General features: G+C 53.6%; 1 protein-coding gene across 1 annotated transcript in view; it reads right to left on the reverse strand.

The window, feature by feature from the left end:
• Positions 1–498: 498 nt before the first annotated feature.
• Positions 499–16665, reverse strand: part of TAF4 (TATA-box binding protein associated factor 4) — an 89765-nt gene continuing 73598 nt past the window's right edge. Inside the window, exon 15 of the mRNA XM_024239136.3 lies at positions 499–2041. Within this exon, the coding sequence (XP_024094904.2) occupies positions 1874–2041 (168 nt within the window). The 3' untranslated portion in view covers positions 499–1873. The remainder of the gene's footprint in view (positions 2042–16665) is intronic.

Here is a 16665-nt window from a genome sequence, read left to right on the forward strand (position 1 = left end):
AGTCGCATCAGAGACCATTCCCAAAGGCTCCCCAAGGTGCTCAAAGGCAGGGAGCAGTACACATTGGCGCTGAGGGCCCAGCAGGAGCTGTGACCTGTCAGGACCAACCTATACCAAACTGCCCTGGAGACGCCTTCTCTCCCCGCAAGAGGTCTGCGTCAAGGCTGGGGCCCTCTGGGCACCTCAGCCGGGCTCGCCAGGTGCATTTCTGTGTACATCTCACCCAGCGCTGGGCCTCCCCCCGCCCCTCCCAGCTGTGCCCAGCTCATCTCCACCTGTGAGAGCAGAAGGTGTTAGGCGCAGCCACCAGCCCCCAGACTCCACGCACAGAGTGGCTCGGCCCCTGTCCTCACAGAGAAAGTTCTTTCTCCCGGCTCTGATGGGGCTCAGCTACAGATTCCAACAGGTGGCTCAGAAACCAGCACCTCAGCAGAGCCAGAGTGCAATCTGGCAGCAGAATCTAAAACTGGAAAACGGGGGAAAAATAGGCAAAACAAATACAGATAAATTTGTTTTTAATAAAGGAGTTAATTTTCTTTCAATCCTATATAAAACAATAGCAATTAAAAACTTCATTTTTGAAAGTAAAATATTTACATATGAACAAGTAACTGTGCAAAATTTACATGAAAAAATGGAAAGACAGGGATTTCCTAAAAGACAAAATAAAAGGTGTAACAGTTCTCAGGTGTTGATAAAAAATACTGATCAGCGTTCAGTTCACACGCGCTCGAATTAAAGTCTAATGTGAGAATTCACACGGAGAAAGCCAGAGTATTTACAGTCATAAAAGTACTATCAATAGACAATTTCATACAATAACCTCTGAAAATAGAAAGAACCAATTAGTATATTTGTAATAAAAAAATAGGTACAAAGAAGGGGCTTTGCTCTGGACGTCTGTAAAGTCGGCCCAAGGCTTGCATACAGTCTCTTAGCAAAATAATTATAGTTTACATAGCCATTTCTATGTCATGTGCCAAAAGTTATGTACAATTACTGACAAAATACACCAACCATTTTTCAACACTTGATTCACACCGAGAAACAGTCTTTTGATGATTCTTCTCAACTTTGATTTTATTTAATCTAGGTTTTCACTTTTAGCTAAAAAACACAGTGCAAGTAAAATATATTTATGCTGAAAAGGTTTTCATCTCTTTTAACTTTACAGCTTTACAAACTATAGCAAATAAAATGCATTTGTACAGATGCTGACCACACATTCAGAAGAAGCCACCTTTGCTGGGCTCGGCCTCTACCAAGCAGAAATGCGATTACACTCTGAGGTGGGGGTGCAACGATGAATTGTGTATTCCTCCAGGATTCTCAGCGGAGTGGAGGGGAAGGAGAGGAGGGGAGGGCAGGGCAGGGGGGCAAAGAGGAGAGCGGGGGGGGGGAGGAGGGGAAGGAAGATAAATAGCCTAAAAAATCAGTTTGCTTTGCCAACTGACTATTACAAAAATAAAATAAACGAAATGAGGTCATCGGCTGTAGACATACACCTACATAGTAAGTTAGGTAGAACTAAACCAAAATGCACAAATAATGCAGAAACTGCTATGAGTTGACAGAGGGCAGCTAATTATTTGCTAACGATTCCATCAGTCTTTATATATGGCTTGTTTGGCAAGAAGGCCACTCAATCAAGATGAGTTAAGATTTAATTGTCCTTTAAGAGTATCCACAGGCCTTTGTGTTCTCTCTGTTACAGAAACGTATTTTCTTTCACACTGAAGAGTTGATTTAGAAACAGGAATATAAAACTGTTCCATTGTAAAGAGGTGGCTGTTTTTTAAACAATATCCCATTTGCTTGTTACAAAAAGGCGTAATCTGCAAATATATAAAAAGTCCCCAGGCGTCCTCCTGTGTCACTTAAGGAATGCTTTGTAGAGCAGCAGTGAATGGCTTGTCTCACGTTCATTTTCTAAACAAAATATGAGGTCCCTGAGGTTGACCCGCGTGATTCTTTGTCGCGTGAACTGTCTGGGGGTTCCGACACCCGAGCTGCCTGGGACCACTGAGCCGGGGCCCGACCCCTGGTGATGAAAAAGGAGAAGACAGTGTGTTAGTGGGGCTCAGAGTGGGGCTTGCAATAGGCCTGTGTATCTGAGCCAAGTACCCCGATTCCAGAGGAGGCCAGGCCTGGCACGGGCTCCTTCTGGTAGGCCCACAGTTGGAGCTGGGGTGCTGTCCAGGGCCCTGCCAGGGCAGGGGCAAGGGTAGGAGGCCCCATGCTGCGCCTTCAGGACAGGGCACACTCAGATGCTGCCCAACGCCCCACAGTGCTCAGACCTGGTCCTGGAGCTGAGGATGGACCAGGGGGTGGCACCCACCCAAGGCAAATGGCTGAGCGGCCCCAGGGCCACCCTCCATGTGACCACAGCTGGACTGCCTGTGGACTCAGCTGGGGCACAAAAGCCACACTAGGTCTGTGTGTGTCATCCCCGCTTGGCTGCTGAATTCCTGCACTGGGAGGCCTGGGGCTGGCTGGGACTGGGCATGCTGGGTCAGCTGGGAAGGCTGGGTTGCTCAGTGGCTCCCACAGTGATCTCTGAGCCTCTGGCTGGGCCCTGGCTGCACAGACCCCGCCTCCGTCAGCCCCTACAGGTGACCAGGTGTCTCCCGAGCTGCCTCAGATGTGTTCCTGCTTGGAGAAGCATAGCTGCTGGGTGCCAGCTCTTGTGGAGAGCTCCGGTGGTTTCAGCTGATGACACCTACATGACACCACCCAGCGGGGCACGCGCCACACACACGACACCACCCAGCGGGGCACGCGCCACACACACGACACCTCCCAGCAGGGCACGCGCCACACACACAACACCGCCCAGCGGGGCACGTGCCACACACACACGACACCGCCCAGAGGGGCACGCGCCATACACATGACACCGCCCAGCGGGGCACACGCCACACAACTCCCAATGGCTGTCGTTTCCCCATCTGGCATGAAAACTAAGGTCTGCTCCGATGGTGAAAGCTGCTCACGTATATTTAAGTACAAAGATTACGATGGCATCTTTATAGCACATTCTCAACTGAAGTTAAGATGCTGGAAGGAGCGGATTCTGCTCTGTGTGCCAGTGGGAGCCTTGCTGTGAACAGCTGCAGGCGACTCCTGGGCTGCCCCGACATGGCACCGCCCCTCATCCCGTCCTTCCTCCCTTCCTCGCTCTGCCACTTTCAGTTCAGGCTGGGAGCATGGCTGCCTTGTGTGATGGCATGCAAGTGTGGCTCTGACCCACTGCATTTTCTTTATTCCTGTGAGATTCAAACAGATGAGGGCACCCGTCTCCGTTCAGACGCCCTGCGCTGTGAGGGCCCTTCTTCAGACCTACCCGGGGTCCCTTTGCTACTGAAGCCTCCGCGCTCCACACTAGCTCATTACAAAGTGATCCACACCTGAGGCCAGGCCTCCCAAAAGAGAACTCAGGCGGGGCGAGTGACAGTTTGCAGGGTGAGGGCGGGGCTCTCACAGGCACCACCCAAACAGGCTGTGCGACCCAGTGACGCCTGCTATAAATTCCGGACTGTGTTTGATGTTTCTATCTTCAAAATAGTTCAGCAGCCAAAAAAGAGGACCGGGGTGAAGGAGAGACGCTCATCTCAGGTGTGCAATTTAAGGGCTGCTGAGGGTCAGAAATCAAGATATTCTAATGCAAGTGTCAGCACCAACCAAGGGAGGGCACGAGACCAACCAAGGGAGGGCGTGAGACTAACCGAAGGAGGGGGCAAGACCAACCAAGGCCGGGGGTGAGAACAACCAAGGGAGGGGCGAGACCAACCAAGGCCAGACGGTGCCTCCTTGGAGCTGAGGCCACCCCCAGGGCCCAGCACACTGAGAAACTGATGCCAGGCCCTGCTTCTGCATCAAGCTCTGAAGGTGCACTATGAATGAACAATATAACTTCTCCAGATTCTGTGAGTTTTATAAATACAAATTTTTCTTCAAATTTTTCTTAAATCTTAAAAGAAAAATGCAAATCTAACCTACCTGATACTCCAGTTGCCTCTCTCTACATGGCACACTCCCGCTTCTCCCCAGCCCACCTCGCCCCAGGCAGAAGGGGTCCACACTCCCTGCCTTTCCCATAGGGTCTTTGCTTGCAGAATTCTATGTGGATTTTGGCTCCCGCAGAGGGTCTGCTGCTAAACTGCTCTGAAGATGGAGTGGAGATCTCGTGGGAACCTCCCCCTCTCTTCTCAGGACTGGGGCTGCCGGCGGACCAAGGCCTTCTGTGCCCAACCCACATGGCAGTGGCAGTGGCTTTCCTCCCTAGATTCATCCAAACCCCTCATGGGCTGTGCCCGTGGTGGGCGCAGCAGCCCTCGGGGGCAGGCAGGGACTGGTCATGGAGCCTGCTGGGAGGAGAGTGTTCAGTGGGGGCTTCCAGCTCCCATGGGACTCCTGAGAAAGAAGTGCCTGCGGGGACCAGGGCCAAGGCACCCATGGCCACTCTAGAGGGACTGCGGCACGTGCAGGTGCGATGGCCACTCCAGAGGGACTGTGGCACATGCAGGCGCGATGGCCACTCTAGAGGGACTGCGGCACGTGCAGGCGCGATGGCGCAAAGCAGAGCCTGGGACGACAGACAGCTCCACAAAGGCCGGCACCAACATGGAGCCCTGGGGGCCTCGGTCTAAACAACTCCAAACACAGGGGCTTGGGGTTTTTTAGGTACAGGTACTAGGATTAGAAAACCAAGCAAGCAAACCAAAATCCCCATGACTGGACATACCACATGAACCCTCCCTTTGCAGGTCTCCGCCTCTGAAACATGGTGCTACAGACACCCCTCGCCCCATCACAGGGCTCTTAAAAGGATCAAATGAAAGTAGGCGATCTCTCCACTGCACATGCACCATAGGCACTCAATGTCGAAGCCAAATGCAGAGTCACCGTCCGCGGAACCGCCTGGTGCAAGGTATGTGCCGCCCGAACGTCAGGCCCCGCACGGTCAGCACCTGGGGGCTGTCTGGGAGGAGTGCGTCTGCTCCTGGGGTGGGAGCCCCTTGGTCCATCCTTTACTCTGCCACGGAGCCCCAGCCGAGCAATGGGTGGAGAATGCTGTGCCCACAGCCGCCCCGGGCAGCGGGTAACAATAGCCCATGCCGCACGCACTCCAGCCAGCTCCGCCCTGAACGCATGCGTGCCCTCTCCGTGCCTAACCATTTACGGGGTATCACAAACACGAGGCCAGGTCACTGGCAGCATGTTTTGAAGAACAGCAGTAGTAGCGAAAAACACTCAGACACACAGCTTACAAAGTTAGCATCACTTCCAGGAGGCCGAAGACAACGTGGCTGCCGAGCTGATGTCTCCCAGCCTCTCTTCCAAACACAGTTCAGCACAAGCAAGGAACACAGGTTCACACCAGCATCGCCGTCTGCACAGGACGAGGGTGCCTAGACTTCAAAATCACTACAAGTCGGCGCAGAGTCAACACACGCCTGAGCCTGATCCCCCAGTCTCTCCCCTGCAAGGCCGCGGTGGGGCAGGGTGGGACAGGGGTCCGTGGGAAGCCACTGCTGAAAGGCTAAGCCACCCCAAGTCCCAGGGCCTGAGAGGTGTCCAGGAAGGTCAGTGCGGACCACAGGGCAGGGACCACCAAGCACAAGACGGGAAGGGGTTGTCAAGGCAACACAGCGTGTCCTGAGAGGAGCCCTTTGGCCACTGGGTGGTAAGGCAGAAAAGAAGGAAAGGGGGAAGTTCTGGGTCCTGCAGGAAAGGGCCAGGAGAACCAGAGGACAACTTCCGTCCTGCACACCAGCAAGGACCGGCTCAAGACCTGGACTTCCCTATGCGGCCAGCAGAGGGCGCCAGGAAACCACAGATCTGGCAAACACTCCAAGGCCACCAGGGCGAAGGGACAGAGGCGGTAAAGCCATCCAGAGCCACGGGAAAGTCAGAGAAGAGTCAGAAAATGGGGGCCCCACACACATCAGAGAAAAACCCACCCTGGAACAACAAGAAAATTAACAACTCTCAATACAGGAAAATCTGCTTAAGTGTGCTCTTAAGGATATGAAAATCACCTCAAATCAGAACCTCAAAAACTAGGAGACAAATTTTTATAAAAACCATAAAATTACAAATGCAACACCAAAAGGAAATAAGAGTTGACTGGACTTAAGAAAGTAATGGAAGGAAGAGACAAAATTATCTCAGAAATGAATAAACTGCAAACAGTCTGAGGGAGGGGAGGCGGTGAAAATGCAGTAAGGAACCTACAAAAGGCAGGAAGCCAAGAGGACGGAACTGAGATGCAGAAAGGAGGAAAAGGGTCAGGAGAAAACAGGGCAAATGAGAGCTGGGCGAATCTCCCCCTCAGGCAGAGTGGGACATTCACATCGTGACCCAGGGGACGTTCACAAAAGACAGCAAACCCACACCCCACCCGAGAGGAGACACCAAACCCACACCCACCCGAGAGGAGACACCAAAACCACACCCCACCCGAGAGGAGACACCAAACCCACACCCCACCCGAGAGGAGACACCAAACCCACACCCCACCCGAGAGGAGACACCAAACCCACACCCACCCGAGAGGAGACACCAAACCCACACCCACCCGAGAGGAGACACCAAACCCACACCCACCCGAGCTGACACATCAAACCCACACCCACCCGAGAGGAGACACCAAACCCACACCCCACCCGAGAGGAGACACCAAACCCACACCCACCCGAGAGGAGACACCAAAACCCACACAACCCACACCCACCCAAGAGGAGACACCAAACCCACACCCCACCCGAGAGGAAACACCAAACCCACACCCACCCGAGCGGACACACCAAACCCACACCCACCCGAAAGGAGACACCAAACCCACACCCCACCCGAGAGGAGACACCAAACCCACACCCACCCGAGAGGAGACACCAAACCCACACCCACCCGAGAGGAGACACCAAAACCCACACAACCCACACCCACCCAAGAGGAGACACCAAACCCACACCCACCCGAGAGGAGACACCAAACCCACACCCCACCCGAGAGGAGACACCAAACCCACACCCACCCGAGAGGAGACACCAAACCCACACCCACCCGAGAGGAGACACCAAACCCACACCCACCCGAGCTGACACACCAAACCCACACCCACCCGAGAGGAGACACCAAACCCACACCCCACCCGAGAGAAGACACCAAACCCACACCCACCCGAGAGGAGACACCAAACCCACACCCACCCGAGAGGAGACACCAAAACCCACACAACCCACACCCACCCAAGAGGAGACACCAAACCCACACCCCACCCGAGAGGAAACACCAAACCCACACCCACCCGAGCGGACACACCAAACCCACACCCACCCGAAAGGAGACACCAAACCCACACCCCACCCAAGAGGAGACACCAAACCCACACCCACCCGAGAGGAGACACCAAACCCACACCCACCCGAGAGGAGACACCAAAACCCACACAACCCACACCCACCCAAGAGGAGACACCAAACCCACACCCCACCCAAGAGGAAACACCAAACCCACACCCACCCAAGAGACACCAAACCCACACCCCACCCGAGAGGAAACACCAAAACCCACACAACCCACACCCACCCAAGAGGAGACACCAAAACCCATACAACCCACACCCACCCGAGGAGAGACCAAACCCACACCCACCCGAGAGGGGACACCAAACCCACACCCACCCGAGGAGACACCAAACCCACACCCCACCTGAGAGGAAACACCAAACCCACACAACCCACACCCACCCGAGAGGAGACACCAAAACCCACATGACCCACACCCACCCAAGAGGAGACACCAAACCCACACCCCACCGGAGAGGAGACACCAAAACCCACACAACCCACATCCACCCGAGAGGAGACACCAAACCCACACCCCACCCTCGCAAGAGGAGACAAACCCACACCCCGCCCGAGAGGAGACACCAAAACCCACACCCACCCGAGAGGAGACACCAAACCCAACGCACTGAGAGGGCCCAGTGTGTGGCAGGACTCTGAGATGCAACCTCATACACTACGGGCTCTAAGAGCCGATGGCAGGGCTGCCGAGGAGGAAGAGAAGAGAACCCACGAAGGGGAAGGAATCAGCCTCCACGGCTCCTCCCAGCCTGCACCCCCCTCCCCGCCCGTCCCCCACAAGGCAAGAACAGAAAGACTTCTGAGCCAGCCAAGCTGCCTCCGGTCAGGGCCCAGAAACAGCCTCAGGAATGGGAGGAAGAGCCTCCTCTATTGGGCGGGAAATTGCAGGGAAGAGACATCCTCAGGCTCCAAGTGAGGCAGAGGCGGGAGACGGAGGCTGAGGACCAGAGTATGCCTCCCCTGTGGAGGTCCTGTCACCAAAAGGCAGAGGAAGAAGCCACTAGGGCTCACAGACGCCGAAGGCCGACAGTGGAGCTGCCGGGCCAGTGCAAACTGCTCGACTGCAGCGTGAATAGTCCTGTGAGACAGGAGACCAGGAACTAGTTTAAGTACAAAAGTAACCAGGAATACACAGTTACGAACCTTCCTAAATACAAAAAAAAAAAAAAAAAATCAATTAAAAGAGCAAAGAATAAACATCTCACAGAAAAAGAAACACAGCAAATATTTAAAATTCAGGCCAGGTACAGCGACTCACACCTGTAATCTCAACGCTTTGAAAAGGGAGGCCGAGGCAGGAGGATTCCCTGAGGCTGGGAGTTTAAGACCAGCCTGGGCAACATAATGAGACCCCATTCCTACAAAATATTTTTAAAATTAGTCAGGTGCAGTGCTGTGTACCTATAGTCCCAGGCTACTGGGGCAGCTGAGGCAGGAGGATCCTTCTTAAGCCCAGGAAGTCAAAGTTGCAGTGAGCTATGATCACGCCACCACACTCCAGCCTGGGTGACAGTGAAACCATGTCTCAAAAGATAAATAAAAATTTACATAATTATAAAACATTATGATAGAGTCAAGACAAAACATGTCAGTCCTATCAATAAAGGTAAATGGGCTTAACTCACCTATTAAAAGAAAAAGATTTTCAATTCGGCTCATAAACTGAGACCAAACCATATGCTACAGAGAGACACAGAAAACAAAGGGATTCAGAAGGTGAAAAGTAAGGATCTCAGGGATTGTGGGCTGGGGTACAAGAAAGACACCCAGGGTGACGGTCTGACATGTGACAAAGACAGATACTTTCCAATGCAAAAACTCACAGCTGCCAATGAAGATATGACACGTGGATATTTATGCACCAAACAACACAGCAGCCCCTACCAATAAAAACACAGGAGATGCGAGGAGACAGAAACATGCTAGGAGCAGTCATGGAACAGCATGCCTGCCGCAGAACAGGTCAAGTAGACAAAACTAAGCCAGCAGCCGGAAGACTGAACGACCCCATCGCTAAGGGGCGGCTCAGGGATGCCCACCCGCTCATCACGTGCCTCAGCCCTACGCGCCCACAGCACATCCACAGACGCTGATTGCACCACCCAGACCAGCAAACACAAGAACTATGACAACACACGTGTCCCACGTGTGAGGCTGGGGGAAAGAGCTGCCTCTCTCACATGCAACAGGGGGACTTGGCAAAACCTAACAAAAGTGCACACGCACCAACTCCTCAATTCAGCAATCCCATCTCTCGGAACTCAGCCCCAACAGCAGGCCTCCAACAGCACAAAGACACACGTACAAGGTTACTCTTGATGGCATCACCTGTCACCGTGTCAACAGCCTAGATGCACACACGAGAGAGGGTGAAAAGCTACGGGACATCAGCACGATGAAGTGCCACCCAGCTGGGAAAGAGGAAGCTCTTGATGCAGTGACACGAGGGCGGTGCCCAGGAACTCTGTCAGCTGCAGAGAGTGAGAGATTGTCACTGACCTGTGCTGCACTGCCAGGGAAGGAAAAAGACACAGGAGCTCATCTGTTTGCATGGTGAGTGGAAACGGGGTGCAAAAATGGAGGGAAAGGGGCAGGGCAGGAGGAGGGAGGGGGCAGGGCAGGAGGAGGGAGGATGCAGCAGGACAAGGGAGGGTGCGACGAGGGAGGGTGCAGCAGGACGAGGGAGGGTGCAGCAGGACGAGGGAGGGTGCAGCAGGACGAGGGAGGGTGCAGCAGGACGAGGGAGGGTGCAGCAGGAGGGCAAGCAAGGTGGGAGGACGGCAGGGGCGGCGGGGGAGGAAGGGGGAGGATGGATGTGGTGGGGGGAGGGAGGGGGCAGCAGGAGGAGGGGGCAGGGGGGTGGGAGAGAAGGGGTGGCAGGGGAGGGAGGGTGTGGCAGGGGGAGGGAGGCTGTGGTAGGGGGAAGGAGGGGACGGCGGGGGAAGGAGGGGGTGGTGGAGGGAGGGAGGGTGTGGTGGGAGAGGGAGGCTGTGGTGGGGGGAAGGAGGGGGTGGGGGAGGGAGGGGGCGGCAGGGGGGAAGGAGGGCGTGGGGGAGGGAAGGGGCGGCAGGGGGGAAGGAGGGCATGGTGGGGGGAGGGAGGGGTGGTGAGGGAGGGGGCGGTGGGGGGGAGGGAGGGCGTGGTGAGGGAGGGGGCGGCGGGGGAGGGAGGGGGCGGCGGGGGGAGGGAGGGGGCGGCGGGGGGAGGGAGGGGGCGGCGGGGGGAGGGGGGGCGGCGGGGGGAGGGAGGGTGTGGCACGACACCACTGCAAGGGGCACTTCTTTCTATACTTTTTTTGTATAGTTCCGACTCTCGGGACCATGGCAATGCTCCACCCCTCACAAACAAAAAATTAACCAAGATTTGGAGGAAACCAACAGGAACACAAACAGTAACCACTAAACCCCAGCTGTCCTGCAGGTGAGTGACAGTCACACTGAACGGTGGGCAGGAAGCCAGGCCTGGTTGTGTGTGCCTGCAGTCCCAACTCCTGATGGGGGCTGAGGCAGGAGGATTGCTTGAGTCTAGGAGCCTCAGGCCAGCCCAGGACACAGAGCAAGACCCCATCTCTAAAAACAAATAATAAAAATTTAAATATAAAAAGTAAAAATGAAAGGATGAGCAAGAACAATACTCGTCTATGTAACTTTGAAGTGTACTATTTTGACCTGTGAGGTTAAATAAAAGGGCTGCACAGAAATGCTGCACTCCAGGTAGTTAGCACGTTTGTTTCTCACACAGCTTGGCAATCCCGAAGGTGCTTTATCTGTACGTTGGAACTGAACACAGAAGTACATCTACTGTGGGGGATGAGAACCAGGTTCCCATGTAAGGCATGAGGGAAGCTAGAATGAGCCTGTGACATCAAGACTAGATCCTGAGGCCTGAGGAGAAGTGAGAAGGCCGCTGTGTTCAGCACAGGTGCAGGTGCAGACGAGTGTTTGTGTGTGTGCACATGCCCCGGTCCACCTGGAAGGCCTGGATGCAGGGACACCCCAGGAGCAATGAGCACACCTGCTGCCCAGAGTATGGTTCTAAACACCATCCCCGACCAAAGGAACCACCATCCCCAACCAAAGGAAACACCATCCCCGACCAAAGGAAGCACCATCCCCGACCAAAGGAAGCACCATCCCCGACCAAAGGAAGCACCATCCCCGACCAAAGGAACCACCATCCCCGACCAAAGGAACCACCATCCCCGACCAAAGGAAGCACCATCCCCGACCAAAGGAAGCACCATCCCCGACCAAAGGAAGCACCATCCCCGACCAAAGGAAGCACCATCCCCGACCAAAGGAACCACCATCCCCGACCAAAGGAACCACCATCCCCGACCAAAGGAACCACCATCCCCGACCAAAGGAACCACCATCCCCGACCAAAGGAAACACCATCCCCGATCAAAGGAAGCACCATCCCCGATCAAAGGAAGCACCATCCCCGATCAAAGGAAGCACCATCCCCGATCAAAGGAAGCACCATCCCCAATCAAAGGAAGCACCATCCCCAATCAAAGGAAGCACCATCCCCGACCAAAGGAACCAACATCCCCGACCAAAGGAACCAACATCCCCGACCAAAGGAACCAACATCCCCGACCAAAGGAAACACCATCCCCAATCAAAGGAAGCACCATCCCCAATCAAAGGAAGCACCATCCCCAATCAAAGGAAGCACCATCCCCAATCAAAGGAAGCACCATCCCCAATCAAAGGAAGCACCATCCCCAACCAAAGGAAGCAATGCCCCTCCAAGAAACCGTGGAAAACAGAAGATGTGCTGGAACATTCTGTGGTGTCATAAAGTCACCAAATCCTCTTGTCACGTCACAAGGACACGGAACCAACCTGAGGAGCTCATGATGGCCAGAGCCGGGCTGCTCAAGCAACAAAATAAATAAACTGCAGCAGCGGCTTGTTACCTACAGAAGAAAATAAATATCCATGCTAATATGAATAAGTAACTGAATGAATTAACAAGTGGGAGAAATAAGGGAGAAGGGGCAGCTCTCTTTACATTTATTAATTGGAATTCTGTAAACAGAAAGACAGAAATAGAAAGTCAGCATCAGACGCCACAGCAGCCTCCACTGGCAGTGTCCTTGCGAATGCCCGTGCAGGGGCCAAAGGCCTGATAAGAAATGGTATCAGCAGCCTCCAAGTGTCTCCTTGAGATACCTACTAATTACAAAGAGAAAAAGAGTAACTCGACAGTGGAGAAACCAGCCAACCCCACCTTAACCAAGCTTCAAAGTCAGCAGGAGCAGCAGCCAGGCGACACCACCTGCCTCCCAATACGGTGCTCTGAGGACATGCCAGCCAGCCTGCAGCATTCTAGCTGAGATTCTACAGCCTGGACGTCATCACGAGGAGACGCCAGACAAACGCAAACTAAGGAAACGTCCACCAGACAAGGACCAGCGCTCTCCAGCACGCCAAGGCCATCCAAGACCAGGAAAGACTGAGCAGCTACCACCAAGCAGAGGAGACCAAGGAGCCGAGGAGCCACAAGAGTCCCGGGGCAGGAAAGGACGTTGGGGACACTGGTAAAAATCAAATAAGGAGAAAATATTTGCAAAAGACACATCTGATAATGGACTATTATCCAAAATATACCAAGAACTCTTGAAACTCAACAATATCAACAATAAGATGCTCCACATCCTCCGTCACCAGGGAAATGCAAATTAAAACAAGATGCACACAACTACTAGAACAGCCAAAACCCAGAACACGGACAGCACTGAACGCTGGCGAGGATGTGAAGAAACAGGACCCTCAGCCGCGGCTGCTGGGAATGCAACATGGCGCAGCTGCTGAAAGACAGTCTGGCGGTTTCTTATAAAACTAAACGTGCTCTTACCACACGATCCAGCAATCGTGCTCCTTGGTATTTACCCAAAGGGGCTGAAAATTTATGTCCACGCGAAATCCTGCGCACAGATGTTTATATCAGCTTTCTTCATAATTGCCAAAACTTGGAAGCAGCCACAATGTGCTTCAGTAGGTGAGTGGATAAAATAAACTGTGGCACAGCTACACACTGGAATAGTGCTCAAAAGCACACTGGAATAGTGCTGAAAAGAAATGAGCCATCAAGCCATGAAAAAACATGGAGGAGCCTCAGGTGGATATTCCTAAATGAGAGAAGCCAGTTTGAGAAGGCTGCATCATTTCAACCACACGATATTCTGGAAAAGGTGAAACTAGGAGACAATAAGATCAGTGGACCAGGGACTGACAGGAGGGGAGGGATGAACGGGCAGAACACAGAGGAATTCAGGGCTACGGAACGACTCCACATGATATGATACTGGTGGAAACACGTCATTCTACAGCTGTCAAAACCCACAGAATGTACACACCAAGAGTACACCCTGATGGGAACTATGGAAGCTGGGTGAGAAGGACGTGTTGACGTGGGTTCGTGGATTCTAACGAACGCACCACCTGGGCAGCGGGGGAGGCTGTGCACCTGCAGGGAGGAGTGTATGGGAAGTCTCTGTACTAAAAAAGTCCCCTCCTTTTTCTGTGAACCTAAAACTGCTCTAAAAAATAGTTTATTAATTTATTTAAAGTTAATTTAAGGGAAAAAAAATCAAATAAGGTCTTCAGTAAACAGTATCATACCCATATTTCACGTGAGGCGAAACTGGGTGAGGGGTAGATGGAAACTCTCTGTACTATTTCTGTAACTTTCCTGTAAGTGTAGAATTCAAAATTAAAAGTTAAAAAAGAAGACTTACCCTTAAGAGATATCCTAAAGGAAAAAGAAAAGAACGATTGAGCATCATCTTTGATGAAGAAAGGTGTCTAAAGGACTTTTACTTTCTGTGTTTTGTGTTAATTGTTACACAGATAACACACAAAGATCCCCAAAGTTCAGAAAAGGCAAGCGGAACAACTGCGAAACAACTGCTCCCCAAACAGACGCCGGCGCCAATCTTCACCCACTCGGCAGCGCCTCACCTGGGTCCTTCCCCAGACGCCGGCGCCAATCTTCACCCACTCGGCAGCGCTTCACCTGGGTCCTTCCCCAGACGTTGGTGCCAATCTTCACCCACTCGGCAGCGCCTCACCTGGGTCCTTCCCCAAACAGACGCTGGCGCCAATCTTCGCCCACTTGGCAGCGCCTCACCTGGGTCCTTCCACAAACAGACGCTGGCGCCAATCTTCACCCACTCGGCAGCGCCTCACCTGGGTCCTTCCCCAGACGTTGGTGCCAATCTTCACCCACTCGGCAGCGCCTCACCTGGGTCCTTCCCCAAACAGACGCCGGCACCAATCTTCACCCACTCGGCAGCGCCTCACCTGGGTCCTTCCCCAAACAGACGCCGGCACCAATCTTCACCCACTCGGCAGCGCCTCACCTGGGTCCTTCCCCAAACAGACGCTGGCGCCAATCTTCATCCACTCAGCAGCGCCTCACCTGGGTCCTCCAGGTCCGGCTTTCTCGATACTCCACGTACCTCGCAACCCCACACCCCGGCCCTTCTCGTGAGTGAGGACGCACGAGCTCCCTTACTCTTCCTTAGAGGCTACTCTGCACCTGTTAACACTCACATCCAAAGTTCATCAATGTGCCTTTCCCATTCAATCCTCCCTCCTGGCGCAGGGACCCCAGCAGGTAAAACGGTTGGGAAGCTGGTTACACTGAAGAAAAAAACAAATACACTGAATGATGGGAACCAGGTTCCTCACTGAGAAACGACTAACAGACAAGGATGGGGGACGGCTAAACAGAAGCCCTGGCAGGCTAGGCAAGGACCATAGTCTCAACACGAACATACAGGACCCCTTCGACATGGAAGGGCGCACGCCACACACTCCCCTACATGCATTTGGGGTCCCGAGCTGTGGCTGCTGGCACGGCCCGGAAGCAGGGGCCCCAGCAATCAGCACACCAAGTGCCCAGATCCTGTCCTCTCAACATCAGACTCCACTAGAGGAACCAGAGCTCCAGGGGAGCTGCAGAGTGGGCAGGGAAAGTGCACGTGGCAATAAGGAATGCCACAGACAAGGGACGCGTCAAAGGATACAGACTCCAGCCACAAGAAGCTCCCACCAAGCAAGCCTAGAAATAATGAGAGTGCTGATCAGAGCCCACCAAACACAACAGGGGTCCTGGCATCCACAGCACTGCAGTGAGTGAGTGAACGAGGGATCCTGACACCCACAGCACTGCAGTGAGTGAGTGAATGAGGGATCCTGGCACCCACAGCACTGCAATGAGTGAGTGAATCCATGAGCGAATGAATAAACCAACAAGGAGGGGCGAAGCTCTGCTTCCCAGCAGAGGGCAACCAGCAGGTAACAGAAGGGGTGCCTGAAGCATCCCCACAACTGGGCAGCCCCAGAGGTGGCGACACAGGCAGGCGGTTAATGACACTGAGGCTGTGGGTGGAGGTGCGATAAGGGTGGGGCATCTGTGTGAGGTGGGAACACGGTAACACAGCCAAGGGAATCGGCCACCACGCTGTGGAGAAACAGCCCACAGCAAGTGCTATGCTGGGGGTGGTAGCGTCAGTGCTAAGCACCTGACCAGGAGGGCTGCCTGGTAGCCACCTAAGGTATCAGCCACACGAGCACTTAGGGTGCTGGGTTTCGTGTCAAAACAAGGATTAAAGTGTACATATTGAAAAAATACAGGAATGCACGCAAACACATGTGGTGTAGTGGGGATGAAGCAGCAGCGTGATGCCCATACACCGGAGTCTGCACGGAGCTCCTCATTCTGTTCTTGCAACTTTTCTGTAGATTTGAAAACTACTTCAGACTAAAATAAATAATTTTCAAAGTTAATGTATTCTGGAAGATGATGACAGGGGTAGCATAGTTTCTGGATCTTCCCAAAGTTCCACATAAAAGAGCAACTACACAGCAAAACCAAAAGCCAGTGGACAATCTTTAGAACAAAACCGATGAAGATGAACCACAAGCAGCCATCACCTGAAGGACGCTGCAGAACCGGACCCCGACGGGCCTGGACCCAGGAGCCAGCAGACTTCCTGGGAAGAGCGGCAGGTCCCTCCGAGAGCCGCAGTCAAACCTGGGGCAGGGGAGGACCAGGGAGGGCAGCCTGGCCACCGCAAATGCCCACACTGACCTGCCAGGGCTCCTGCAGCACAGGGCCTCACGCAGGAGAGAACCTGCTGGGAGTGAATCAGTACTGAGCAGGACAGGGACAAGGAAGGCAAAGTAAGGTCCAGATGCTTGGAAGGTGCTCAGAGCCCTGGAGCCACAGAAGCTGAGGACTCCCGTTCTTAACATCACGCAAAAGTAACCACAGA

This window comes from Pongo abelii, chromosome 21, assembly GCF_028885655.2.
Source record: "Pongo abelii isolate AG06213 chromosome 21, NHGRI_mPonAbe1-v2.0_pri, whole genome shotgun sequence".
In the NCBI taxonomy this organism is placed as follows: Eukaryota; Metazoa; Chordata; class Mammalia; order Primates; family Hominidae; genus Pongo; species Pongo abelii.